This window comes from Melitaea cinxia, chromosome 14 (genome assembly GCF_905220565.1).
Source record: "Melitaea cinxia chromosome 14, ilMelCinx1.1, whole genome shotgun sequence".
NCBI classification, from domain to species: Eukaryota; Metazoa; Arthropoda; class Insecta; order Lepidoptera; family Nymphalidae; genus Melitaea; species Melitaea cinxia.
The window spans coordinates 9,442,183-9,470,126 of record NC_059407.1 but is presented as its reverse complement, the minus strand read 5'-3'; the positions used below and the strand labels follow the sequence as shown (position 1 = coordinate 9,470,126).

General features: G+C 33.6%; 2 protein-coding genes across 2 annotated transcripts in view; both read right to left on the bottom strand.

Moving 5' to 3' along the window:
• The window catches only part of LOC123659832, a 32,845-nt gene extending 8,097 nt beyond the window's left edge, over positions 1-24,748 (bottom strand). Inside the window, exon 1 of the mRNA XM_045595001.1 lies at positions 24,735-24,748. The gene's annotated coding sequence lies outside the window, so the exon portion shown is untranslated. The remainder of the gene's footprint in view (positions 1-24,734) is intronic.
• On the bottom strand, positions 2,492-27,234 carry LOC123659379 (dipeptidase 1-like). The gene is made up of 4 exons (XM_045594594.1): positions 27,213-27,234; positions 25,044-25,331; positions 24,735-24,946; positions 2,492-3,835 (listed from the first exon to the last, which is right to left on the bottom strand). Exons 1-4 carry the CDS (start codon positions 27,232-27,234, stop codon positions 2,492-2,494), a joined length of 1,866 nt encoding a protein of 621 aa, XP_045450550.1.
• Positions 27,235-27,944: the final 710 nt, after the last annotated feature.

Genomic DNA, 27,944 nt, shown 5'->3' with positions numbered 1-27,944 from the left:
GCAAAAGTGCAACATAGATTTGGACAAAGCAAGTAGAGCTAACCAAAAATATAATGCAAAAGTGTAAATTTATAGAAATAAATTTCTGATTTTTGATGTCTTTAACGCCGTTATCCACAGATGTTCTACGCCTTAGGTGTGGGTGGCGTTCAGGAGTGTGGTGGTACTGTTCTACAAAAGAGGCGACAAGTCTCTCTTAAAGAATTACAGACCGATCTCACTTCCAAGCCACGTTTATAAGCTTTTCGAGGGCAGAAGCGCGTATGTAGTAATGTATATGCAGCGTATATGTGTAGTGCATCTATATATACACCAGATATGAAGAACATTGCATCTGATTTTGTTAAGTTTTCAGAAGAGCATTTTACAATTTTGTTGCATTTAAAAAGAGGTCAAGTGATATTAAATAAAGCCGCATCTGTAATGAAGTAAATTGTTTTACTATGAATTTTTTTGTAACTTAACCACGTTGTGATACATCAAACGGAAAGCTGTTTTTGTTACAATGATATAATATATAGAAAATACGATTGTTTTAGTTTAAAAACATTGTATGAACAGTTCCAGTAATGTAGTATATGTATCAACTTAATGTACCTATATTATAGACTGATGTGATGTTGAAATTTGAGTAAAAAAAAATGGTATTTGATATTATAATGTTACTGTGTTCAAAGAAGACCAATATTATCGCTTTATTATATATTTTTACTAGCAGTGCCCCGCGGTTTCACACGCATTAATTTAAGGAAAAAAAAGGTTATAGCGAGTCGAGAAGCTTAAAAGTTCGACATATGCTGTCGCGGACTTTTTTTTAGAACTTTTAAAGGGGAACAATTCTGTGCTACATGATTTTTGCGTAACTTTTACGCAGCGCACGCAGCGGAAGCTCTCAAAAAGAAAAAGAAAAACCCGATTTTGAAACATTCTTCATTGTTGGTCCGCTCCTATTGGTCTTAGCGTGATGATATATTGCCTCTAACCATTCTCAATAAATGAGCTATCTAACACTAAAAGAATTTTTCAAATCGGACCAGTACTCTATGCGATTAGCGCGTTCAAACAAACAAACAAACAAACTCTTCAGCTTTATAATATTAGTATAGATTCTGCATTTCATAATTGGCGAGCACTTTTATCTTATACTAGCTTTTACCCGCGGCTTCGCTCGCCTTGAATTTTTTTTAAATAAAAAGTACCCTATGTTACTTCTAATACCTCCAAAAATATGTATACAAACATTCATGACGATTGGTTAAGCAGCTTTCGCGTGAAAGCGTAACAAACCAAGTTACATTCACATTTATAATATTTATAGGGAAGTACGCGACTTGTATGTTAATAATATCTGTGAAAAGATAGCAGAGTCAAATACGTCATTTGCTCGTCACACCTATGTGGTAGTATATATATTTTTTTAAATCTAATATACAAAAATTTCGTGTCACGATGTATGTTAGCGAAAAAGTCCGAAACTACTGAACCAATTTTTATCAAATTATGTAAGCATCTGTAATTTGTTCCAACTTGGGAGGTAATTTTTATCTCAATTGGACCCGGTAGGTGGCACTGCTATCAGTATATAATCAATCAAATTTGGTAGCAGTTTTCCGGGCAGGACAACGTCTGCAAAATTATAAAATAAAGACAAATGTTATGATTTTTATCACAACTGTAAGTAAACGACCACTCTGGTGTAATGACCTAAACACCGACGGTCGCAGATTCGATTCCCGTTCGGAATGGATATGCGTGGTTATACAAATATTTATTTCTGGTCTGGATGCAGTAGGATAATACAGGCTGAAGCGAAACGAGCGCGAGCCAAGGATAGCCTTTAGGATCCCTTGATATGGTACTTAAGACCACCTAATTAGAATTATGACCATTTTGTACGTACTTCTTTTATACGTATATTTGCGCGAATTTTAATAATATTATGATATAATTTTTTTTTGTAAATTATGATCCCTAGAATTGCGTACCTTAATTATATTTACTTTTATAATATTCATGTAAGTATCTACTTATTATTTAAAATATGGTGATTTTAATTAATTATCACATGGTTATATCCATGATAAATTAAGATAAGTACAAAAAATTATAGGGGTATACGATAAATTAAACAACAGGAAATATAAATAAAGAATATTTAATTTTCTATAAACACATTATTCCTTTTTATAATCTTTTTTATTAAATCTTGGCTCACATCATATAAATTGCGGATCGCAATGGGCTTTCGTCAACGAAGTCGTGTGCGTGGATGGAGAAGAGTTCAGCGGCCAAGTCGTGGGCCGACGTCGAGACGAAGTGCCCAGCACGCGCGGCATCTTAGCTAAACAATTTGTGCATCGAGGTCAGGTAAAGATAACTTTAATTTCTAAATCACATTTGGACACTAATATACATGTATAACTACGTTCAACAAGTGTCAATATTGAGCAGTACGAGAGGGGCCGCGGTAGCGCGCGGCACGCAGCCTGCGTCACGCAGGCGTGTACACGCACTCGCTGAGACGTGCGCCTGGTGTTTCTTCTCCCGGCTGAACCGCAGCGCGCTTCCATTGATCTCGCACTCTCTCTACGTGCTGAAGCACGCGTACCACGTTCATTCCCGCCAACTTTCGCACATCTTCTTCGCTCCAATCAGGGTCCCGTAGCAGCTCGGCTAATAGGTGAGGATAACGTGATACATCTTCCAATCCTTCTGGCGGTGCATCAATGCCATCATATCCTGCACCGATACCCACATGTTCTACTCCTGCTACTCTCCGTACATGATTAATATGCGCGACAACATCTTTTATAGTTGCACGTTCCCCACAGGTAACAAGTTTTGCATAAAAATTAATCATCACCACTCCCCCATTTTCCGCTATCATACGTAAAAGATCGTCTGGGACATTTCTAGTTGAATTGCAAATTGCTGCAGCTCCAGAATGAGAAAAAACTACAGGAGCTTGCGATATTTCAAGAGCATCACGAGCAGTCTCGTCACCGGCGTGTGAAAGATCAACGATCATTCCTAGACGATTCATTTCACGAACCACGGCGCGTCCGAACTCTGTAAGTCCACCAGAGGTGCCAGCGGAACGCGCCCATCGCGTATCACATGTATGAGTCACCGTTAAATACCGAGCTCCTAAATGGTAAAATGCACGAAGTACGGCTAAAGAATCCCCAAGTGCATGGCCACCTTCAACTCCTATTAGTGAGGCGATTCGTCCTTCACGATGTGCATCCAACAACTCCTCTGCGTCTGTAACTAAAGCAAGGTGCTCAGCATTCATTTCGACTATCCTTTTGATAACATCCATCTGTTCCAGTGCTAACTGCACAGCATCTTTATCACTGGCACCACAAGGAACATACGCTGACCAAAATTGCGCGCCAACCTGGCCGAGCCTTAACCGTGGAATATCTGTATGCGACCAGCGCGAACGAGCCCACGGTTCCAAACCTTCCAAACCGCCGCTTAAATTAAAATCACCAATTTTATTGTGAAGGAATTTTCGAACATTCCATGCCAAATCATTATGACCATCAACTAAAGGAGAAACACGTAATAAGTGTTGAGCAGTTGATAGTCGTTGTTCGTGAGTAGCGCGTCCGCCGCCGCCGAGGGCAAGTGGTAATGCTAGTACACCGCTAAATGCGCACAATATTAACAGCAGTATGAGAACCACGCGCCAACGTGTCCGCGACGGTGAGGGCTTCTCGTCAGAGCTTCCTGACGCAGACGCTGATGCCGAATCTTGTGCCCAAGGACCGCATCTTTCCGCCACATCTGGGAGGGAACCAGGAAAAGTCATGCCCTCCGGTACAGCCGCCTGAAACAGATAAAATAGTATGAGCAAAAAATTGACGACTAGACGGATGTCCGGTTTTTCACCCGCGTCTTATTTTTGAATATTAATATTATTTACTGTACTGTATAATATGTTTTTAAGTGTTGACTTTTAAAATGCTATAATATAAAAATATATGTTTTTTTAATGTTAAAATTACAAAACGACCATATCCTTTTAAACAAAAATAATTTAAACAAAATATTAAATTGCGTCTCTCGTACAATCTTTTAATATACATAATTGTGTTTGCTCGCAAACGAAAAAAAAAACCGACTTCAATTACATCGACAAGTAATACAACGTAGATCGACGAAAAAATAGTCAAGCAACTACGCGTTTTCAAAGATTACTCAAAAAGTAGTTATTAGATCTCGATAAAATTTATATGTAACCACATGATAAACATCAGCTTTCGATTAAATTAAAAATTATCAAAATCGGTATACCCAGTAAAAAGTTATTGCGGATTTTCGAGAGTTTCGCTTGATTTGTCTAGAATCCCATCATCAGATCCTGGTTTCCTTATCATGGTACCAAACTAAGGATATCCCCTTTCCAACAAAAAAAGAATTATCAAAATCGGTACATCCAGTAGAAAGTTATGTGGTATAATACAACGTAGGTCGACGAAAAAAGCGTCAAGTAAAAACGCATTATTAGAAATAACTCGAAAAGTAGTTGTTTGATTTCAAATAAATTTAAATGGGACCAATTGGCACACAAAACCTTTCGATTAAAACAAAATTTGTCGAAATCGGTCTACCCGGTCAAAAGTTCTGATGTAACATACATAAAAAAAAAAAAAAAAAAAAAAAAAAAATACAGTCGAATTGAGAACCTCCTCCTTTTTTGGAAGTCGGTTAATAAAAGAGTAGATAAAATACCCGCGTGCTAGTACGCGGCTACAAACCAAAAACACGCTACGTAGGTACTATACGCAAAATAAAAACTTGTCCTTGTAAACTAGTATATAATAAAATATACTTATTTGGATTATTTAATGGATATTTTACATTTTATATATTTCTCATTTTTATTGTAACTGTGTTTTACTACCTCAACTCAACTTTGCCTACTGTGTAATTTAAATAATGTAAAATCCGAAATTGGCTTGTGTTTGGATACTTTGTATTGGTTTAAGAAACATAAAATGTAAATGTGGATTTTTGTACAAAAAATAAATAAATAAATAAATAAATAAATTAGATAAAAGAAGTAAGAAAACATAATCAAAACCAAATTCTTATTTTAATTCCTCAGCAAATGTACATATATTGTTTATTAACTACAAGCAATGGCCACATAAAACAAAAATACATATCAGAACGTGGGAGACCAAAGACCAATTAATTTAATTCTAGTTAATGGTCGTAGCTACTTCACTTACAAATATACAAAATACTCACTCAAGAAAAACTAACAATTCAATTAATCAAAAATACCGATAAAACAATTTTTATTTTCTAAACACCTGAAATCGAAATAGTTTTACGTACCTATGTAATAGTTTTATAGAAAACAGAAATTGTCGTAAAATGACGACCATTCTTTTAGCAATACAAAATGTTTCAATAATAATCCAGCTGCTGGCTTTAAAATACATAGGCCGAAGACGTCTCGGCGCAACAAAGCCCAGCGTGGGCAAAACACATGAGTTCGCGCCATAATGTCTGGCGTGGCCTTGGGGAGGCCTATGTCCAGCTGTGGACTGCGATAGACTAAAGTGACTTACATATTTACGATACGATACAATCTATATATGTTTATCCGTATGTCCTTTATAGAATCGTAAACTATGCATTTGATTATGTCATGATCTTCAGAAAAGTGTTGTGCATGAGCCCATAAAGGTTTCTGAGTTGTTACGACCAAAAAAAGCGTAGCAACCCGCGCAGGGTACATCTAGTACTTAAATAAAAATAGACTTAGGTGATTTGATGTCACAGTAAGTACATTAAGTTGCTAAAAACCATTTCCATAAACATAAAAGTAAAAAAAAAACGGTCAAGTGCGAGCCGAACCCGCATGTGAAAAATTTTATCCCACCGTAAAATATAATACATCTTTTATCTAAATCGAGTTGAAAGCCAAACGTTTAAAATATACTTTTCTTATACGTACTAAATTTTTAACTTTTTTATTTTATTAATTTTTTTCTATGACTAGTTTTTACGATGCGAAATATCCAGTAGAAGAAGTAAGATAGAAGAGTCTTAGTAATGTATTAAATGGCAACGTTACTACTTAAGTACGGAACACTAAAATCGTCTGTCAAGCTCACGACATGTAAATATTAAAAAGTATATACGTATATATGCGACTTTTATTCAGATTTTTTTAACTTACAGAAATGTGCCCGAATGAATGTTTTGCCAAAAAAAATTAATCTTTATATGACTGAAGAAAATGTTTTTAGTTTTTGAAATAAATAGTCTATATGCTGAACAAGGCAACAAATTCTAGAATGCATCCATACACAGACATGACAATAATTTACCGCGTATTCAATTATGCAAAGGGAACACATAATATGAGTAGGGGCTGGGACCTGAATAGCCTGTGACCCATTTACAGAGAGAACTAGCGCGAACGACCCTTGTTCGTCGGAATTTCACTTTAACGGAGTGGCCACTATACAAATATTGTACTTAGGTTTTTTTTAGGCTGTAAAAATATTTAACAGTAGCATACTTTTAAAAACGTTTCAATTTTAAATACAAAATCAGTTTTAGTTATGTTCGTTTTAGAAAAATCATTTGGGTATGTAATGTATGTAACGTCCTGTTCAATTATATCTGATAATACAAAGTACCTGAGTGACCGAGCTTAGCTCGGTATTTTTAAATCGTGTGTTTTGGGAATTATATTTAAATACGAATTACATATTGATAAAATATCTATACATATAATAAAATGGTAGGAAAGTCAAAAACTGTATATTAAATATTTTTTTTAAAAGAATATTTGGGGTGTGGTGATCTACAATCGATACCGAAGCCAAAAATATAGTTTTTAAAATTTTTGTTTGTCTGTATGTATGTCGGGGATAAACTCAAAAAGTACTACATGGATTTACTACGGAAATTTGGCACGAATATTATTAAGAAGTCGGGTCAACATATAGGCTACATAATATCAAGCTGTCACCTACGGGGAACGAGCAGTGAACCTTTATTTCTTCAACGCATTCTGTAACAACGTGTAATCCAACGCATATTTGAATGTTGTTGTTATGTTAATAACCATGCTATAAGCTATCTTCACACTATAAATAAAGACATTCTTTAGTATATTTAGTATCAGCATTGCACCCGTGCGAAGCCGGGGTGGGTCATCATTACAGCCTATACAGTCCACAGCTGGACATAGGCCTCCACAAGTTTACGCCAAAAATAACGTGAACTCATGTGATTTGCCCATAGTCACCACGCTGGGCAGGCGGGTTGGTGACCGCAGGGCTGGCTTTGTCGCACTGAAGACGCTGCTGCCCGTCTCCGGCCTGTGTATTTCAAAACCAAAATAATGTGTGGATGGTTATCCCGCCACCGGTCGGCTTTTTAAGTTCCAAGGTGGTAGCGGAACTGTGTTATCCCTTAGTCGCCTCTTACGACACCCACTGGAAGAGAGGGGGTGGCTATATTCTTTAGTACCGTAGCCACACAGTACATTTTTAAATTACTTTATATATTTTGACGTGACAACGTCTTATAAATTGGTTTGCCGGGTGACACTTCAAGAAACTGCGTTACGCTCCGCTCACGTTATGCGCTCACAATGAGAGCGAGTGAGAGGCACACGTCCCTTCCACTCGGGCATGGTTAGCCCGCCTAAGAGCGAGAGAGACAGACATAAAAAGTGAATGAAATTCAGTGCGAGATTCTTTGTATAAATTAATGTTTTAAATATAATTCTTTGTATAAATAAATGTTTTAAATTGTTACTATTATTTCATCCTTCTTCCTACTATACGAATGAATATTCACATTAAAATTATTTTACCACTCAAAAGTCGTTGTCACGTAAAACTTTCGCCCGTATACCGACTTTACAGGCAACCAATTTTTTATATATATTTTTATTCCAAGCACCATTTTGGCACACGTGCGTTGTTTGCCTTGCGGTAAACGATTACCGTAGTCTGTGGACGTCTCCAGGAACATCACAGTGAAGCTCGTTGCCGACCCTTCATAAACATTTTCAACCCCATACTATAGTCCTAAGGAAAAACCTCGTCAGAGAGCTTATGTCACAATTGGAGTGTTCGCGGGAGAAAGTTCGACGATTTTTTTTAAATGTTTTATGTCTATGAAATTAACACATCAATGATTGAAGTCTTAAATGGAAAAATAAATACTATCGCGCATGTCAAGCCGTTTCGATGTCCAGCCCAGCATTATTTTTGTCTTCTACGTGACATTGACGAAATTATCTGTGCTCATTTGGCACTATTGAAAGCCATTAACCTAAAGAAGAAGAAGAAGATTATTCTTGTCAAGTCTGTTTGTTGTACATTATTATTTTGAAAAAAATGTTATAAAATGATCATTGTAAATAAAAAATTTGTGCTAATAAATAGATATTACGAGTACATATAAGTATCACACATTAATATTAACAATGATTTTATTTAAGACTAACTGTGCCCTCGACTTCGTCTGCGTGGAATTTAAGAAAAAAGTTATTGTCCAGTTTGCAGAGATTAAAATGAATAAATTTCTAAAAAAGTAGCCTAAGTTACTCCTTACTACATTAGCTATCTGCCAGTGAAAATCCAAAATCGGGCCAGCCGTTTCAGAGATTAGCCGGAACAAACAGACAGACAGACAGGCAAAAATTGTAAACAATGTTATTTTGGTATATGTATCATATATACATCGATATCGATTTAGTAATAAACGGTTATTTTAATATTACAAATAGACACTCCAATTTTATTTATTTGTATTTAATTTTCATGTTTTTAAAAACAAAACGAAATATTTTATTATTTAGGTTTCGTCATTATTTTAACGTAGCCTTTTTAGATGTTTAGAAAGATGTTAATACAATTGCTGTTACTGTTAACGTACTATACTAAAGTAAGTTAACAACAAAGACGAAGAGAAACTGATGACGGTTTCAGGCTGGCAACCCGTAAGGTATGATTCATAGCGATAATAGAATTAGACTAGAATTACTAAACACAATGTGTTTTCATGCGTTTATAGGAGAGGTCCATAACAATAAATAACGTGTGTTTTGTTAATAGATATAACAAAATGAGCATTGCATAAGTAATGAAGAGTTCATCCATAAATTACTTACGTCACACCATAAAGGGGTCCTCAAAGTGTGAATTATGTGACAAGGGGTGGGGAGGGGTCCAAATTTTGTGCGATCACATATCATACACAGACGTGCTTGTGTGTGTGTGTGTGTGTGTGTGTGTTGGAATTAAAATAATTTTATTTTTCATACGTATAATAGGGATTGAAGTTGATTTTATTAAAAATAAATTAAATGGAAACAAAAATAATGTCGAAACTGATGTCTTAATTTCGCTCGCTTCAGCCTGTAATATCCAACTGCTGGGCCTCTTTCCCCATGTAGGAGAAGGATCAGAGCTTAATCCACCATGCTACTCCAATGCGGTTTGGCGGATATATTCCCTACTATGAGTAACGATCGCTATCAGGTGTACATCATAACAACCGGAACAGACAGCTTAACGAGCTCTCCGAGGCATGGTGGGGAGACACACGGACTAACAACCAGACCAGAAATAAATATTTGTATAAACACAAATATCAACACCGACTGGGAATGGAACCCGCAACCTTCGGTGTTTAGGCGCCGTTGGCACGGCAACCGCACCATTACACCAGAGCGGTCGTCAATCAATGTTTTAATTTAATAAATAATAATTTTTAGGTGTAAAATTGCAAAATATGTAGCGTCACACTAGGGAAGAGGCCCCCCTCTTCTAAATGTGACCATATATGACAAGGACGAGAGGAAAGGTAAAAATCGTGAAATAAATAATTAGTGTAACGTAATTTTTGTGACGAAAAGGAATTGAATTAAACTGAGAGACTTCCACGTTATTGCAATTTTTGTAACAACCTTTAAATTTTACAAGAAAATGTTGTAAGAAGAAAGGTACCAATACGCATGAAAAAAAAAAATACAGAGTAAATAAAAAATAATACACATGTAATACAATTGCATACATGTAATTGCGGTACGTATACTAAATCTTTAAAAATAATATATAGATAGTTGTAAATTTGCTTGTCACTGAACTTCCAAACGTATGAATTGATTTTGATATTCGCAATCGCTTGGGACAATTTGTTGAATCACCTAGTACTCGTATTGTTAGTGAGTTAGTGACCAAACAAATAGACGAAAACTTTAACAAAACTAGTTCATCTAATTGACGATAGAAAACAGAGTTTAAAAATATTATATATCAATTTTGTACTAGATATTCTTTACAGATTATTTGACATTTTGAGTTATTGTTCCGTTCCTATGAAACAAGCTGTACTGTTTAAACTTCTTCTATCTTAAACTAGTTATCATATACACCTTTTAAAAAACGTTTTATTGAAATATAACATTGTAAATTACAAAAATTACTCCCTTATAAAAGACAAGTTTTTTTTTACTGAAAATAAGCTTGAATCTAGGTCATAATTCTGAATAACGCTTTGTGGAATATTTTTTTAAAGATTGTTGTTATTATAATAATCATAATTTGTAAGTTATTAATAATCATGATTTATTAATCATAATAATCATGAAATAATGCAGACACATGCAGACAAATGAAACGATTAAAATGCAATTCAAACAACCACAAATTATGTGCACAGATGAACTAGCAAACAAAAAATTATTACTCGTATTATTCAATTACAATGCAAATTTCGTTGAAAACTCAATAAATCGGTTACCGCCAAAACGTCCAGATTATTACGTAACAACAGCGTTATTGAATTTAATAACTTACACTATTGAACAAAGTTGTGAAAGCAAACATTACTGATTCCGTCTATTGTTACATTAAATATAAAAATACAGTAATTTCTTATAACCTTGATCGAAATTACATCTAAACACTAAATTTAACCTTTTATTTATCTTTTTAAATATTTTTCATTAACTAGAACAGTCCAAATATGACAATGTTTTTTTTTAGAATATTATTTAAAAAATTTGCAAATCAAAATCACGTCAACGTTTATAACTTAAGCATTTACTTAATTCAGCCGTATATTTAACTTTATTGGCTAAGTTTATTTCATGTTTCCCGAAATCGCTGGGAACTATTGAGCTAAACGATAGTCGTAACAAATATACATTTTTAATAAACGGAAAGAAGCCTCGGTCTGGCATTTTCCTTTGATCAAAAAGGTTCTTCGTCCGTTCTAATTGGTAACAATAATTTGCTCGGACTTAACGGATTGTGTTCCTGACGTAATGTTACAACAAATAGGTTTCTTGGCTATGTAAGACAGCTTTTTATTGATCACTTAATCTCGTAACATACAATAGGCCTTTTTCGATATAACATCACAGTAAGGTATTTATTTATTTATTTATTTATTAAGGTTTGCTAGCAGTTGTTACATTTATGATACATTACAATATTAATTTTATTATAAACTACATTTCTAAATGTACGACCATATTAAAGCAAACATGGCATGCAACGTTATCCTGTTAATGTAAGAATAGAAGAGAACTTGATCAAACAGTGGCAAAAACTCAGAAGAAAATAAGGCATAAAATTAAAAATGATAATTAAAGATGATAATATTTAGGTATATATAAGTTTCCGAGTAAGTTAATTAATAGTAACAATAGCAATAGTTTTTATAAAATTATTAATAATAGCGATTGTAATACTGTATATAATTTCCAAAAATAAGTAGATACAGTATCACAATAGTTGTAAAACAAACAAATTTTATAAAGAGAATATCTTTACTCGATTTTGAGCTTGTAATGGAGATAGCTTACATTCGGGATTATATAGCATATGCACTTTTGCATATGAAACTGCGTATGAAATGTATTGTGAATCCTAACTACATTTGCATATTTGTGCTGGCTTTCTTGCAAAGGTTTTTTTTCCATTTATGAAACTTCTAGTTCCTGAAACTCGAAGTTTTGTAGATTTATTATAGTTTTATTATAGAGAAGCTTACCTATAGTGTTGAAAAAAGAATATAGGTCCAAAAATAAACAATTGTTTTCGAGTTAAATATAGGTATGTCCTTGTCATTTAAAACGAAAAGTTTTAAATGACAAGGACATACCTATGAGAAGAGAACGCTGCAGATCTCTATATCTATCTGGTCTAGTTTTGCAAGCGCATCTACGCCGTAGAAACCGCGAATCTACGATTTTCATTCTGGCACTGTTGATATAAATACCTAGCACGTAAAAAGATAAATAAATAATCAGTCGTCAGTGTAGTCAGATTTTTTTCTGATAGACTGTATCTTTTTCGAAACTTATTATTATCTAACATAATATAAAACCTTTTTCATGAAAACGAATACTATTAATTCTTTTCTTTTTTTAATTCTTAATTAACGTTTATAGATGAATGAAATGAAATCGAATCAATTCCATTATTCGAAAATGTGTTGATCTTAATTGTGCAAGAAAACTAACCAGTTTATCTTAGGATTGTTTTAATACAATAAAATACAATTTTCAGTTTAACCCGAACAAATAAAATTCAATATACATGTTATAAGTTAAGAAATATAGTTCCATCCGCAACTAATACTTTTACAAAAGTAACGGAAAACATGTCACCTTGAAGAATTAAAACAAGTTTTATTCACGAGGAACGAAAGTTCGAAGCATTTTGCGGGCGAAACAAGCCAAGAGTAAAGTAGTGAAAACATAGGGAGCAGGCGAGCGAGCGGGGCGGGTGTAGCTGCATCGATTCGCTGCAAGCCGGGTTCGACTCGGCCTGCTCCAGCGTCCGGCATAATGTTGCGTGAAATTCGCGCCCCCATTGTTACCTTACAACTAGCCAGCCTTCCGCACCGCTCCTTTATAGGACACGGGCCTGGATACCCCGTGAACCGGACGATGTTTAATGAATGCCGTGCGTAATTGGTAAGGATTTATTAATAGTAGCGCATTCTATCGACACATATGTGGCTTAAAATAATTGATCAATAATCGTTTAAACTGAATCTTTTCGATTAAGTTCAAAAAGAGTATACTTTTTTATTCTAAAACAATAACTTTTAATTGTTTTCTGCAAACATCTTCTTGTTTATAATGATTACTTCAAATTTTATAAGACAAATATAATTAGAATATGAAGTCTAATTGTAGAATCAGTTACCTACACAATTCTTAGAAGTGTAAATTTTGTCGTAATAAAGTAAGCATTTATTTTATTTTATTATACACTTATAAAAAAAAATACAAATTAGCATCAAAGCAGAATTCAGTAAAGATTGAATTTCATTCCATATTAATAAATACAGAGTTTCCTTTCATCTCACGTGCTGTAGTAATTTATCTCTGTTATACCTACCGGGGTACCTATAATCACAATAGTTGCGACTCATCTTATCCGGCCAACCATGGCGCGTCTGTTACAGTTTAAAGGTAAAGCTTTTTTAGGTGACCGAATTTTTAACTAGGTCATCTTTAAAATTAGATAGCCACTCCCGCCAAAAAGGTCCCCCAATCATTAATACTTGATAAGGATCATTATTTGGTATGTATTGGATAGGTATACCGTACCACTTTGTTAATAACCCAGAGCTGAGAAAATGCCTCTCTTCTATCTAAACCTCTACTAAGATTTATGTAAGGCTTAAAAAGTATATCTATATTTATGTACACATCACTTAAAAAGTTTCACACAGTAGACACGTTTTACACATGAAAAGAGAGCTTTTTAAAACCTTTTTAAGTGCTTAGTGCATTTTAGATGCGTAGATGTGCGTACGGAGGCTATTAAATGTTAAGCACTTAAAAAACTGAATTGGCCAATTTAACAATGAGCATGTAGCGAAACAACAAACAAATACATAAAAAATTATTATTTATTTAAATGATTAATATAAAATATAAGTGTTGCAGTCAAAACTCTTAACCAGTCAAAAGCACTATTGACTAGCAAAATCAGTCAGAAGTACTTTTGACCGTTTGCTTTAGTCAATAATACTTTTGACTAAAATAACAGTTAAAAGTACTTTTGCCCAATGGAGCTGGTTAAAAGTACTTTTGACTAAATGACTCCGTCAAAAGTGGTTTTGACTGGTTGTATCAGTCAAAACTCTTAAAAAGTTAAAACGGTAATATAAACTTTTATATGTGTATATATATATATATATATATATATATATATATATATATATATTTGTTCTAATATCAGCACGTTCTATAATCAAAACTAATAATGAGTAATATAAGTTATATATATAAGTTCTATAATCAAAACTAATAATGAGTAATATAAGTTATATATATATAACTTATATTACTCATTATTAGTTTTGATTATAGAACGTGCTGATATTAGAACAAAAATGAGTGACTACGAAAAGAAAGAAGGCTTTTTGCAAAGAATTTTAGCGATGGAAAATATGAAAGATAGTCATTCAATGTGATAACAAAAGAAAAATTTGAAAAGTTTGCAATGGATGTGGAAGACGCGAAATTTAATGAAAAGGAAACACCATTACAGTACAGTAGACTACAACGCTTTAACACATTGAAGTTTGTGGTATAAAAAAATTAGTTACAAACACAGAACCTGTCAAATATTTTTGCCGGCTGAGGAAATCTACGACATTATTGATGCTGCTCGTGTTTCTATAGGGCATGGTGGTCGCGATAGACTTAAGAATGAAACGGCAAAAAAGTACGCTAATGTTACAAAAGAAATGATTAATATATATTTATCAATGTGCGAAGTATGCCAAAGGAAGAAAAGCAAGAAAAGGATGGGTCAGGTTTAAAAACCGATCCTGCACACTGAAATGAACAGCCGCTGCCAAGTCGATCTGATTGACATGCAGTTGCAAGAAGATCGCGGGCATAAATTTATTATGGTTTATCAGGATCATTTGACTAAATTTATTCACATCTAACGAGTTAATAGTGCTTTTGACTGACGCTTTTTTGCAGTTAAAACTACTTTTGACGGAGAGCGTCAGTCAAAAGTATTTTTAACCGCGAATTTGCAGTCAAAAGTACTAATACCCAATAATTTTCAGTCAAAACCACTTTTGACCAACTTGTCCAGTCAAAAGTACTTTTGACTGATTTCGCTAGTCAATAGTACTTTTGACTGGTTAAGAGTTCTGACTGCAACATAAGACATTTAGTCGGGTAACATTCATTAACATATATTATTAATGTTATACGACACAAGGTTTCATTTAACCTATCAATATCAACTTATCATTTATCAACTTATCATTTATCGTTCAATTTTTAACCGACTTCCAAAAAAGGAGGAGGTTCTCAATTCGACTGTATTTTTTTTTATGTATGTTACATCAGAACTTTTGACCATGTGGACCGATTTCGACAAATGTTTTTTTAATCGAAAGGTGTTGTGTGCCAATTGGTCCCATTTAAATTTATTTGAGATCTAACAACTGCTTTTCGAGTTATATCTAATAATGCGTTTTTACTTGACGCTTTTTTCGTCGACCTACGTTGTATTATACCGCATAACTTTCTACTGGATGTACCGATTTTGATAATTCTTTTTTTGTTGGAAAGGGGATATCCCTAGTTTGGTACGATGATAAGGAAACCAGGATCTGATGATAGGATCCCAGAGAAATCGAGGGAAACTCTCGAAAATCCACAATAACTTTTTACTGGGTATACCGATTTTGATAATTCTTTTTTTGTTGGAAAGGAGATATCCCTAGTTTGGTACCATGATAAGGAAACCAGGATCTGATGATGGGATCCCAGAGAAATCGAGGGAACTTCTTGAAAATTCGCAATAACTTTTTATTGGGTGTACCGATTTTAATAATTTTTCATTTAATCGAAAGCTGATGTTTGTCATGTGGTCACATATAAATTTTATCGAGATCTGATAACTACTTTTTGAATAATCTTTGATAACGCGCAGTTACTTGACTGTTTTTTCGTCGATCTACGTTGTATTACTCGTCGATGTAATTGAAGTCGGTTTTTTTTTTTCGTTTGCGAGCAAACACAATTATGTACATCCGCCATTGATACTACTTATCTTAACTTGACATTAGCATGTTTCTCATTATAAAATTAAAATATTGCATAATGTATTTTATAACTAGTATTGTAAACACTACTGAAAACCAAATTATTAGTAATTAAAGAATTTATTAAAATACTTGTAAATCATTTAATATTCGAACGGTTCGACTTTTCTGTGAACTTTATTCGCCTACACGTTATATCTATTATTTATAATCTATTATCTATTATACATATTATAAAATGGTTGGAAAGTCAAAACCGTACATTGAATATTTTTTAAAAGAATTCTTGCGGTGTGATCTACAATCGATACCGAAGCCAAAAATATAGTTTTTAGAATTTTTGTCTGTTTATCTGTTTTTCTGTTTGTCTGTATGTATGTCCGGGATAAACTGATGAACGATGATGAATGTACTGATTTCTTTCAATTTTGGCACGAATATCATTAAGAAATCGGGTCAACATATAGGCTACATATTATCACGCTATCACCTACGGGGAACGGGGAAGCAGTGAAATTTTTTATTCTTCAACGCATTCTGTAACAATGTGTAATCTAACGTCGCATATTTGAATGTTGTTGTTATTATGTTAATAACCATGCTATAAGCTAGCTTCACACTATAAAAACCAAGCAATATAAGCAACTTAGGCCGATAAACATAATTAAATGAATATAAGTAGTATCAAGCCAATTTTAAAGCAATGCAATCTATGAGATTTAAAAAACATCATCATCAATCCCTTTTTGGATATAAACAATATAAATTTGATCATTTTGGTGAGGTTAATAATTGTTTTTAATATGTAATAAGGAGTAACTTAGGCTACTTTTAATTTACAAATTTATTTATTTTATACCTGAACAATAACTTTTTTGTTAAATTCCACGCGAACGAAGTCGCGGGCATAGCTAGTTGTCGATAAGTCGAGTGCTTAAGCGCAGCAGTCGTAACAGTAGCAGCGACACTCAGCTAGCTGGTTGAATATTAACTTTGATTCGTATATCTTTGGTAAATTAATTATTAGATAAATATTTATCTCGTAAATATATATGATAATGATCACGATTCAGCCTGTAATATCCCACTGCTGAGCATATGCCTCTTTCACTATATAGGAGAAGGTTCGAAATTCTCCGAGGCACGGTGTGGAGATCCATAAGGACTGACATCCATGCCGGATAGAAATATTTATACAAAACTTACCTATACGTACACCTACATCAGAGTGGTTGTATGTATAAGTAATGACCATACCATAAGGAATCATCCTCAGAATGTTCCTACTCTTATCTTTAAGTAAAAGTTCCAGCTGTTTTTAAACTCTTAACAGCGGGTACAACCAGATGCTTGTAACATAGATATCATTTCTGCAGTACATTATTATTGAATTGTTTTTGTATCCCCTTTTTCTGCTTTGTATTATTACTCCCGGCTTTTATTGCGAGGGTCTGCCTTCCGACTAAAGCTCCTCCACTTTGCGTGATCTTTTGCTTCATATCTTTGGATATTATCATAGCTTTCGTGCTTTTCTTTGTTTGTTTGTTTATTAACTTTAAATATACTAAAATGATTGATTTATATTGTTTTTGACGATAACATAAGTTATAAATCATATATATAGCGACGAATGTACAGGTAACAATATACTTATAATGTATATTATTCAATATTCTGCTAAAATAAATGCAGAGATAAACAAAACTGTTATGAAATTTACCCGAGACTGTTTGTATAATTATATAAAAGTTTTACCATAAAAGACAAATAACAAAATTTTGTTTAAACAACATCATTTTGCCAATTCAAACAAATGGCTGAAAATTTGATCACTTTGTTTGTTTTCAATTACGGTCGAACTACCGAATACACTCAGATTCCTGTTCCTTTTATTGTGTGATATAAATAGCAAATAAAAATTATTCATACAATAGAAATCGCGTATTCTTTACTTTAAACGTAGTTTTTAATACAAAGCATCATCTGACATCAAATATTTACAGAGATAAATTAATCGTTCTGTTTGAACTAATTGAAATATTTTTCTTAAGCTGGCGTTCTTGCTAATTTCTATCTAGTATAAATAAGAATGAAAGCAATATCTATATTTGTGCTGACACAATTCCTCAACTGTTTAGTTGCAAAGAAAACATCGTGATATTCTGATTCTCGAGTCAAGAATTAAAATACAATATAAAAAGATTCTATGTTGGCCTATATTTGCTTAGTTCTAAATTAAAAACTTTCTGATTAATTATTTATCTTGTAATACTGACATAATAGTAGTGAATAAAAAGTGTTTTCACCAATTAAATGAAACTAGTGGTCGAAATTCGACCATAATTATAAGTTTGAACATTATTAAGGTTCTGTCGTCAAAGACTATACTTCTATAATACAAACACAAAATAGCATATATGCTTGTGTGTCAAATATATAGTAGTATGTGTGATATTATTTTTTGTGCATAATTAAAAAAAATATAAGCATTTCGCACTCCTCTATATCTTAATATATAATAAATCACACACATTGTTTGTCCACGATGAACTCCTAAACTTTCAATCGCGAATCAAACTGCACACGGTGTGTAAATTTGATTAAATTTGCACACCGTGTGCACTTTGATTCAACTTGAAAGATAGGCTATATTTTATTTTGATATATGAAATTTCAATATTTAAGAAAAAAATAAGGCGGTACGAAGTTCGCCAGGACGGCTAGTAAACTATAAGTGTGCGAAATTTCATACTACTCTGACCGCGCAATTTACGTAATAAGGAGTGCAAAGTTTTTTTTTCAAGTATTAATAAATATAGATAACGAAATAATACATTATTTAGCATTATTTGACAGCGAATGCTAAGAATAATTATTACAAAGTGCAATAAGGGATACATAATCACTTCTGTAAAATAATAAATATTTATTAATAGAAGTTCCTATAAGTTCTCTAAAACAGTAAGTATTAACTATCTTTATTTCTATTTGAAAAAAAGTTTTAAAAATGTGGTAATTATTAACGTGAAAGGGATGTTCCCTTTACAATCACGCCAAAACTAACAAATTCACAGCGATATAAATTATACGAAGCTTCACAACACCGTGTCGAATCTTCTAACAATGCCTTACAAACATTTGATATAAGGATCAGTAAAACTCTTTATCTGAATAACTTTTTTCATTTCAATGCAAAAAAGAAACTCGATTCATTTAACTGTTATCCAGGAAAGTTTTTATCGGGGTTTGAGATAACTGTTTATAAATTTATTAAATTTATTATTAAATTATTTAGTTACCATTCTTGTTAAAATTTAACAATACTATTTCATCACTTCAGGCTAATATAGTCCACTGCTGGACATCCTGTGTTATTCCTTAGTCGCCTCTTACGACACCCACGGGAAGAGACGGGGTAGCTATATTCTTAATACTGTAACAATCTATTTAGATAATTCAAAGGATTGAATTGTTTTAAACTTTCACAATTCATACTTACAATTAGCAGGTTTTTATCTCCAAATCCTTCGAACCCTAACACGTAACAATATCATTAGTACGCATTTTGTTGGGTGAAAGTTCATGTATTATTTACAGAAATGTAGCGATTTATTTTAACTTTAATTCGGCGTTTTAATTGTGTTTGTGTATAAGCTGTACCCGCATCTTTGTTTACGAATGCCGTCGCTTTAATTCAACTTATAGATAAATTACTTACGCCAGCTTCATATTAACCTTACATACAAAGGTCTCTCTGTATTCTAACTAATTTAAAACCTGTCTCGGAATGTTACACTTAGAATCATGATATTGTACTTCGAAATATGTATAGAACAGTTTTTAAATATGTCATTTCAAACGGAAAAAAAAGAATTATAAATAAGTACACATTTTGACTTTTATCGCCTCTACCGAGGGAATCGTACCAAATTTTCAGATAAAAAGTACCCAATGTCCTAAATTGTAGTATAAACCCAAAATGAATGAATTACGAATATTAAATACTTCATTAAATTCACGCTATTGCATACATTAGAATAATTATTTTAGATATATTTAAGATTGTGTTATACATTTAGTGTTGGACCTTTGGAACTATTTTAAAACGAGCAAAAAGAAAAAATAAATTATACATATCGGTATTTTTAACGAAAAGTAAAATAAAATCAGAAGCACAATAATAACTAAAGTAAAAAATAACATAATAATACTCCATATTAATATGTACTAGTTATGCCACCACAGGAAATTTAAACGGAACCATTTATTACTGACATAATTAAAAATTACTAATAATCAGCTATAATTCAGCAAAATAAAATCGGCTTAACCATTTTTGCCAGATTTTCAAACTCTGTAATCTTTTACAGATTGTTGAAATTCTCACTAATTCAGGACTCATTAGGACTCATTTAGGCAATGCAGGGAGCAAGCTTTATCAACCATAGTATGATAACTAAAGTCAGGGCTGGATTAGATAAGCTGAGAGGGTTCTTATCGATTAGTGGATGGAGGAACTGAGGTCTCCAGCGGCGAGCTCTGTGACGGTAGATGCTATACGTCCCAACCTCAATCACTGGATCAAAAGGCCGTGCCGCCTTTTGCTGCTGGTGATCTTCTTCTTCTTGGTACTGACTTTCAAGCTAGCACAGGTACTCACCGGCTCCGGTTACATGGCTGCTTCGGTAAGTACCTGCATAAAATCGCCAGGAGAGAAGTTACCCTTGCTTGCCATGAGTGTGGTGCTCCGATGGATACGGCGCGTCACAATCTAGATGAATGCACCGCTTGGAGACCCCAGAGCCAGACCGTAGTGGCTCACTCGCCATCGATGTAATAGAGCGCTCACGGTGCCCGTGACATTTGCTAACTGTGACGGTGACGGGAGCCCCACACTTCCGTCGCCTTCGGACGGTGGGCTAGTGCGTAAATGAAATTCCCAGTGTTAAAAAAAGGGCCGGATTAAATATCGGAAATACGAACAAATATTATTCTTTAAACAATCATATATAAATATAGTCAAATCCATACATATTCAAGGACAATATAATTGTTTTTAAAAACAATACACATAAATATGTGAAAGAAGACTTATTTGGAAAACAAAAGAAAAACTTCCTGACCCGTCAAAATTTAGATTTTTTCCTCGTGTAGAAGTCTTGGAGCGGTTTTCCCCTAAATTCGGCCCTGGGTTAAATATATGCCTCTTAAATCTCATTAAATATTAATTTTTACAGCCAGTGAAAGATATATGCTTAACATAAGCATTTTCTGTGAGATATATCTACCACCACTCTTTTCTGTTGTGAGTGGAATACATGTTGTACATGGTTCAAAATTCATAAAGACTGACAAGAACTAGCAAAGACTAAAGAGTAACGTAAGTATACGACATACAAGATCCAATCAAGTCATTTCAATAAGATGAATACTGGTAATTTACGTTTTATCAAAATAGTCGTAAACATTTTTAATGATTAAAATAACCAAGCAGAGGTTTGAATTATTATAATAAAGGCCAATAAAAACCTAGATAAATAAGTAGAAATATGTAGGAAAATGTCGGCGTAGAATTAATACCAATAGCTTTACGCATCAAACAAATAAGAAATGTTTCATTTTAAAAAAGAGAAAAAACCCACACAGTAATATGAAATCTACTAATATTTTTCGCCATAACCAACTGAAAAATTATTTTACGTAGCACAAAAAAAAATTAATTATATGCAGATAAAATTACGGCTGAAAGCTTGCAAAGTTAAGCTTTTGAAATGAGTTTTAGTAATACAATGGTTTTTAAACCAAGCCCAATTAATTCAGTAACTGAAAATGTACGAATATTTTAAGAATTTTTGTAGAAACGCAAAATGGTGCAATTAATATATATTTGTATTAAATATAGCAAAAGCAGATATGGGGAATATATACAAATATATAACAGCAAAGCCTTGTGATTTTATGGATTTTTTTCTATTCAGACTTAGAGACTAGATTTTTTGGACATATGAATGAACGATAGATGTAAATAATATCATATCACATTTGAGTCAAAAAAAAAACTACGCCAAGTCACTATTATTTTATAATATTTTTTTTTAATTAAATGTTTTTTTTAAAGTAAATGACAATCTTAGTCTTTGCCAATGTTAATTCCTTGAGTATGTAAAACACAACTAGGAATATCGGGCTATTCGAGTAGTAATATATTTTATTTGTTTATTTATTTATTTATTAAATAGTTATAATGCTATTGTACAACATAAATTTTTAAAAGATAAATATATAATATATATATAATAATAAGTGTTGTTATTGTGCAAAATTTTGACACCACGAATTTTGGTTTGCAAAAAGCACCAACCCTGTATCGCGTGAATAATAAATGCTGCACGTTTTTATTCTCAAATCAGACGAAACTGGTTACTATCACATTTAGAGACATTGCATTTACCTTTTACTGAATAACATACCAAAACGTTGTCTTCTTTTCTTGATAACAAGATTTAATAAAATCAACACACGACAATGAAAAAACTTAAGAATATAGAGAATTCGAAGTATCATTAAATTCCTTTAAAGTAAAAACTTTCACTTGTTGTTGTCAGTAATGCACGAGTGAGCTTTCGTTTTCGTATATCGTCTGTAAATTTAATTTGTGCTTTTATTTTATACTGTCTTTATCTTTCTTACATCAATTTAAAATAATATAACGCTTATTTTGATAGTAATCCGAAATAAAAAAAATATATATTTACCATATAATTTAACCAGCATATTCCCTTTTTTTTTTTTACTAAAAATCTTAATTCTTTCTATAAACTATGGATGGATGGTCTCATAGGTCTGCACAGTGTATAGTGTTCATTTTTAAAAGGAAAACAAGATTTATTTTCAAAGATAAGCAGATCGAATAAAAGTGACATTTCGAAAAGTTATCATACTTTGTTAATAATAATAACAGGCAATTACCGAATGAAAGAAAATGTCGAATATACGTAGTAGTTAATAAATATAAATGAAAAACGGTACCACTACTTAATCGTCCAACATTAAAAAATGTTTTACTCCTCTTTCAAGGGTGTACACGACTACACAGATAGAAAATAGAGCGTCGGATATTTGTGTAATATTTTAATGCTACATTTACTTAATGTTCAAAACGAATCACTGATGTTTGCTCCAAGTTAATGAAGGGACGTAAAAGGAAACTAGGTTGTTTGGAAAACCGATGAACGTCCAGAATAATTCCTTAGATTAAATTTATTGTTGGTTGGTATTGTTGTCTTTTATTTTCTTACAAATTATACGAAAATTGGTTCTACTAAATGAAATGGCACTAAATGATATCTAAAACGTATCTACAAAATGAATAAGACTATGATTAAGTAATACCCAAAAAAATTACTAATATCTATTTTAGGGTCCAGACCCAAAGGGTACAAACGGCATCCTATTACAAAAGCTCCGCTGTCCGTCAGTTCAGCTGTCTGTCACAGAGCTTTATTGTATTTTTTACCCGTATTAGTAGATAAAGAATGTATGTAGTAGTCGTAAGGATAACGAAAATAAAATTAAGTGAAAAGTTAATGCGGGTCCATTGACCGGATTTGTTTCTCTGTTATGTGTAGTATAACGTTGAAAGGAGAAGAGGTTGGTAAGTCAACCTTAAAAATGTTCTAAAAACAAAATATTTTCATATTTTTAATTGTTAATTTTTTTTTTAAATAGTGTCAAGTACATAAAAAGTAATCTCAGTACCTACTCAGTACCTCTTATGTATCTAATGCGTCACTTCAAAATAGATTTTTTACCTGTCATCTTATCTGTATAAAATATAATTGCTGTACTTGGCTATTAAATCGAAGTGATGTAACGAACAGATACTCAATTTAGCATTTTTAGTATTCAAGTGGTCTTTAAAGACATTTTAAATCGTTCTTTTTCCTTTATTAAAATCTAGTTCAATATTTCAATTATTACTATGACCGACTTTAATTCATTTCGATCGTGCTAATGCGCTTTTCCGTTTAAATGGATTTAAAACTACAAATGAATTTGTTGTAATTATATTGAGCAAGATAATGAATAAAGGTAAATTGAAATGACTCACTCTTCCGAGTCCTTAACCTACTGAGAAATTATTATTATTACATCTTAGACGCGACTGAAAACAATTACATTCATGAAGACTTTTTTATTTTAAATATGACACAAAAATTATCTTTAGTGTAATTATTAGATTATGAATATGGTAAAATATCGACAATGATGTGTTATATATCATGGTACAATTGATAATAAAAATCAAACCAAATAATTTTGTATTCTTCATATGTTAAGCCTAAAAAATGCGTTGTATATGATGGTATAGTAAAAAAGTATTGAATTCATTGTAAGTATGTAGCTTTCTTGTGAAAATGCAGAAGTACAAATAAACCACTTAAAATCAGGAAAAAAAGATATAAAAATATGAAGGAACTTTAATATCACTTACAGAAACGCTATCGTGGCGACGTGATACAACAACACAACTATATACACAATGGGTGACATGTGAACACTACAAACAGACCAGCGTGGAGAGAGCCCCTAGCGGGCTGTGACAACATGCGGATATGAGGGCGCGAATATTCAACACATACGTGGGCGTGCGGAGAGGTGATCGCGCGACACACGCACGCCGCCGGCGCCACCTGGTAGTCCATATAGTTCCCGTATCCCATGTGGTCGCAGGTACAAGCGCAAGTTTCGATATGCCTCCTCAGCTCGAGTTCGAGCTCCCAAGGTGGCTCCATGAGCGCGAGCAGGCGGCCGGGCGCGCGCCTCGGCGTGCCCGCGCCTCCTCGCGCTTCTACTGCGGCCCCAGGCCGTGCGCGGGCCGCACCTGCGCGAAGCCACCTGCCGCCCCGCCCCCCGCGCGGCTCCTCTCAGCATGCAGCTCGCAAGTTAACGCAACGAGGCGCCGGCAGCGGCGCTAAGATCTCGACAGGACCGAGATGCTCGGGCCGGTGGACGAACGGCCGCAACGGGCATAGCTGACCGCGCGACGGCGCACATAGCGACGAGGCCGGCTGCCGACAGGGGAATGCCGCGGCCGCGAGCCCGGCCAAGCGCCCGGGCGGCCCGGCCGCGCCGGCGCCCCGAGCTCCACGTGACAGCCTGCTCTCCGCCCACCGCCCCAGCCTCCGCACCCTGCATCGCCGACCACCGGACAAATCTTTCCGATGCACAATCGTCAACTTCAATTTATGTTTCTCAGGTTGAAAATATATCTAAATTCAAAAATAAATTTTATAAAATCTAATAATGCAGTGAATTTTATCAATTTAGTAATGATTTGGTGGAGATCGAGCTCAAAATACAGATAATTAATAAAAATAAATAAATTTACACAATCGATGTGATCGATTAATACTGAAATAGGTCTCAACATTTCGTTCAATAAAAAAAATAATATAATAAAAAACATAAAACAGCATTAAATTTACCAGTTTCTAGGGAGATCTGTTATTTTTAAAACAATATTAAAGTTGGCTAGCATAAAGAAGCATTTTAGAAACCTTGGGGGTGAAATTGGAAATGAAAACTAAAAATATTTCTCAGGAGGAAAATCGCAGATAAGAGCGGGTCTCGTACCTATATGACTAATCATTGAAAGATAAATTCTTGTCTGTAAAATTACAAATTAGATAATTGTTAAATACTTTCATGTTATATTATATAAATAATATTCGTTGTGATTTGATCTACTTTTAGCATCCAAAGCGACTAACACCACATGAATCTGTTTACTAACAGGTTACTACGGTTTACTAACGGTTTACTAACCGTAGAAAAAAGAAATAATGTGAACCCTTGTCTTAAGTGTTTGTGTGGTTTGTCATATTTTCAAATTTCATTTTTCATTTTGCCTGGTAACTCCTTCATTAACACTATTCTGAAATCTCCTCCTTAATCATCTTACATTATTTTGGTTTCTATTTCATTCTTAATTATTCTATTCAAAGTAACTACTAGAATATAAACACGCTTGTTTGCACAGTTGTTAGTGACCCTGCTTTCTGCTAAAGGGTTGTGAGGACGATTCCCGCCCCAATTCTGGAGATAATATATGTATTTACGTATGTATACCAATTTACATTTATTTAAAAAATATATGAATATATAGGTATCGTCATCAGCTGTTGCCTAGAATCTAGCTAGGCATTAAGTTCCCTGCATCAGGAACGATCGACCGGTTGTGTATGTTAAAGAAACTTATTTTTAAAGAACCATACATGTACGATTACATGGTATATTTTTATCTCTTAAATTTCAGCATATGTTATAGTATACAAGGTCAAACAATTTATTTGATGATGGTGTTGACTAAATTTACAAAAAAAAATTAAAGACAGAATATATTGAATGGATAGAATACAAAAATGTGTGTAAAATAGTCTAAACGACAATGAGAACCATATTAAAATTGGTAGCGTAGAGTAGAAAAATGTGGACAAAATAATAACAGACGCAAACAGCGCTTTATTTTATACGTTGTAATAATGATGATAGTGATATATCTTACTAACGCTATAAGCACGAAAGAAGAATGGTTGCGGTAAGCCTCTGGACGTAGGCAGTGTTATTTTTTTAGAATTTACTACTGACTAACACTAAATTTCTAATTTTAATAAATTATTCTTAAGGTTGAAATTTATTAACCGCCTTAAAAAAAGGAGGAGTTTACTCAATTCGACCGTATAATTATATAGTTCGACCGTATATACTACCTGACCCTACAAACATTGTTTTGCCCTATATGTTATTAACCCCCTTAACACCCCCCCTCCCTCGCTTATAACTAAAGGGTATAAAAATAGATGTTGGCCGATTCTCAGACCTACCCGATATGCACACAAAATTTCATATAAATCGGTCCAGCAGTTTCAAAGGAGTGTTGTAACTAACATTGTGCCATGAAAATTTTATATAGAAGACTAGCTTTTGCCCGCGGCTTCACTCGCGCAGGAAACCTACCTAAGCTTGTTAGATGAGCACACTCTCGAGCAGGCCACGTAAAACTGGCCCTGCGGAAACAATCCCCCTAAGATCAATTCCTGCTGTTTTCACTGACTGACCCTGAGACTTATTGATCGTCATTGCGAAACAGACCTTAAGGGGGAATTGCAATCTTAAACTCGAATGGGTTCTCCGTCGGTATAAGTGGTATCACTAATTCAAATTAATGTTATAATGATGTATTTGAAGTTTGAAAACTTATAATTACTTATTTTTTATTCGAGTACACCTACGAAGGTTCGAATTGAATAGTCACCCCATTCTGGTGAAACGTTTGAGTTCAGAGTTTGTATTGGGAAACAATTTAATTAATTTTATGTCATGTCCGCCGTCTTAGACTTTGAAATAGCTACCATTTTAGCAACGTCCCAAAAAACATAAATAACGACACTCATGTAGATTATTAGGTTTATTTACCCCATTTCACCCCTAAGGGGTTGATTTTCGCAAAATCACGAAAGACGTATTTGCTTATTTATTTTTGAGAGTACTCCTACTAAGTTTCGAATCGAAATGTCTATTTAATATTGTTTCGCCATAAAAATTTTGAACCACCATTTTACTCCTTTAGAGGTTGAATTTCGAAACATCATTCCTTATTTATTGTATACATCTAATATATAAAATTCTCGTGTCACAGTTTTCGTTGCCATACTCCTCCGAAACGGCTTGACCGATTTTGATGAAATTTGTTGTGCTTATCCGGTATCTATGAGAATCGGCCAACATCTATTTTTCATCCCCCTAAATGTTAGGGGTAGTCCACCCCTAATTTTTATTTTTTATTTTTT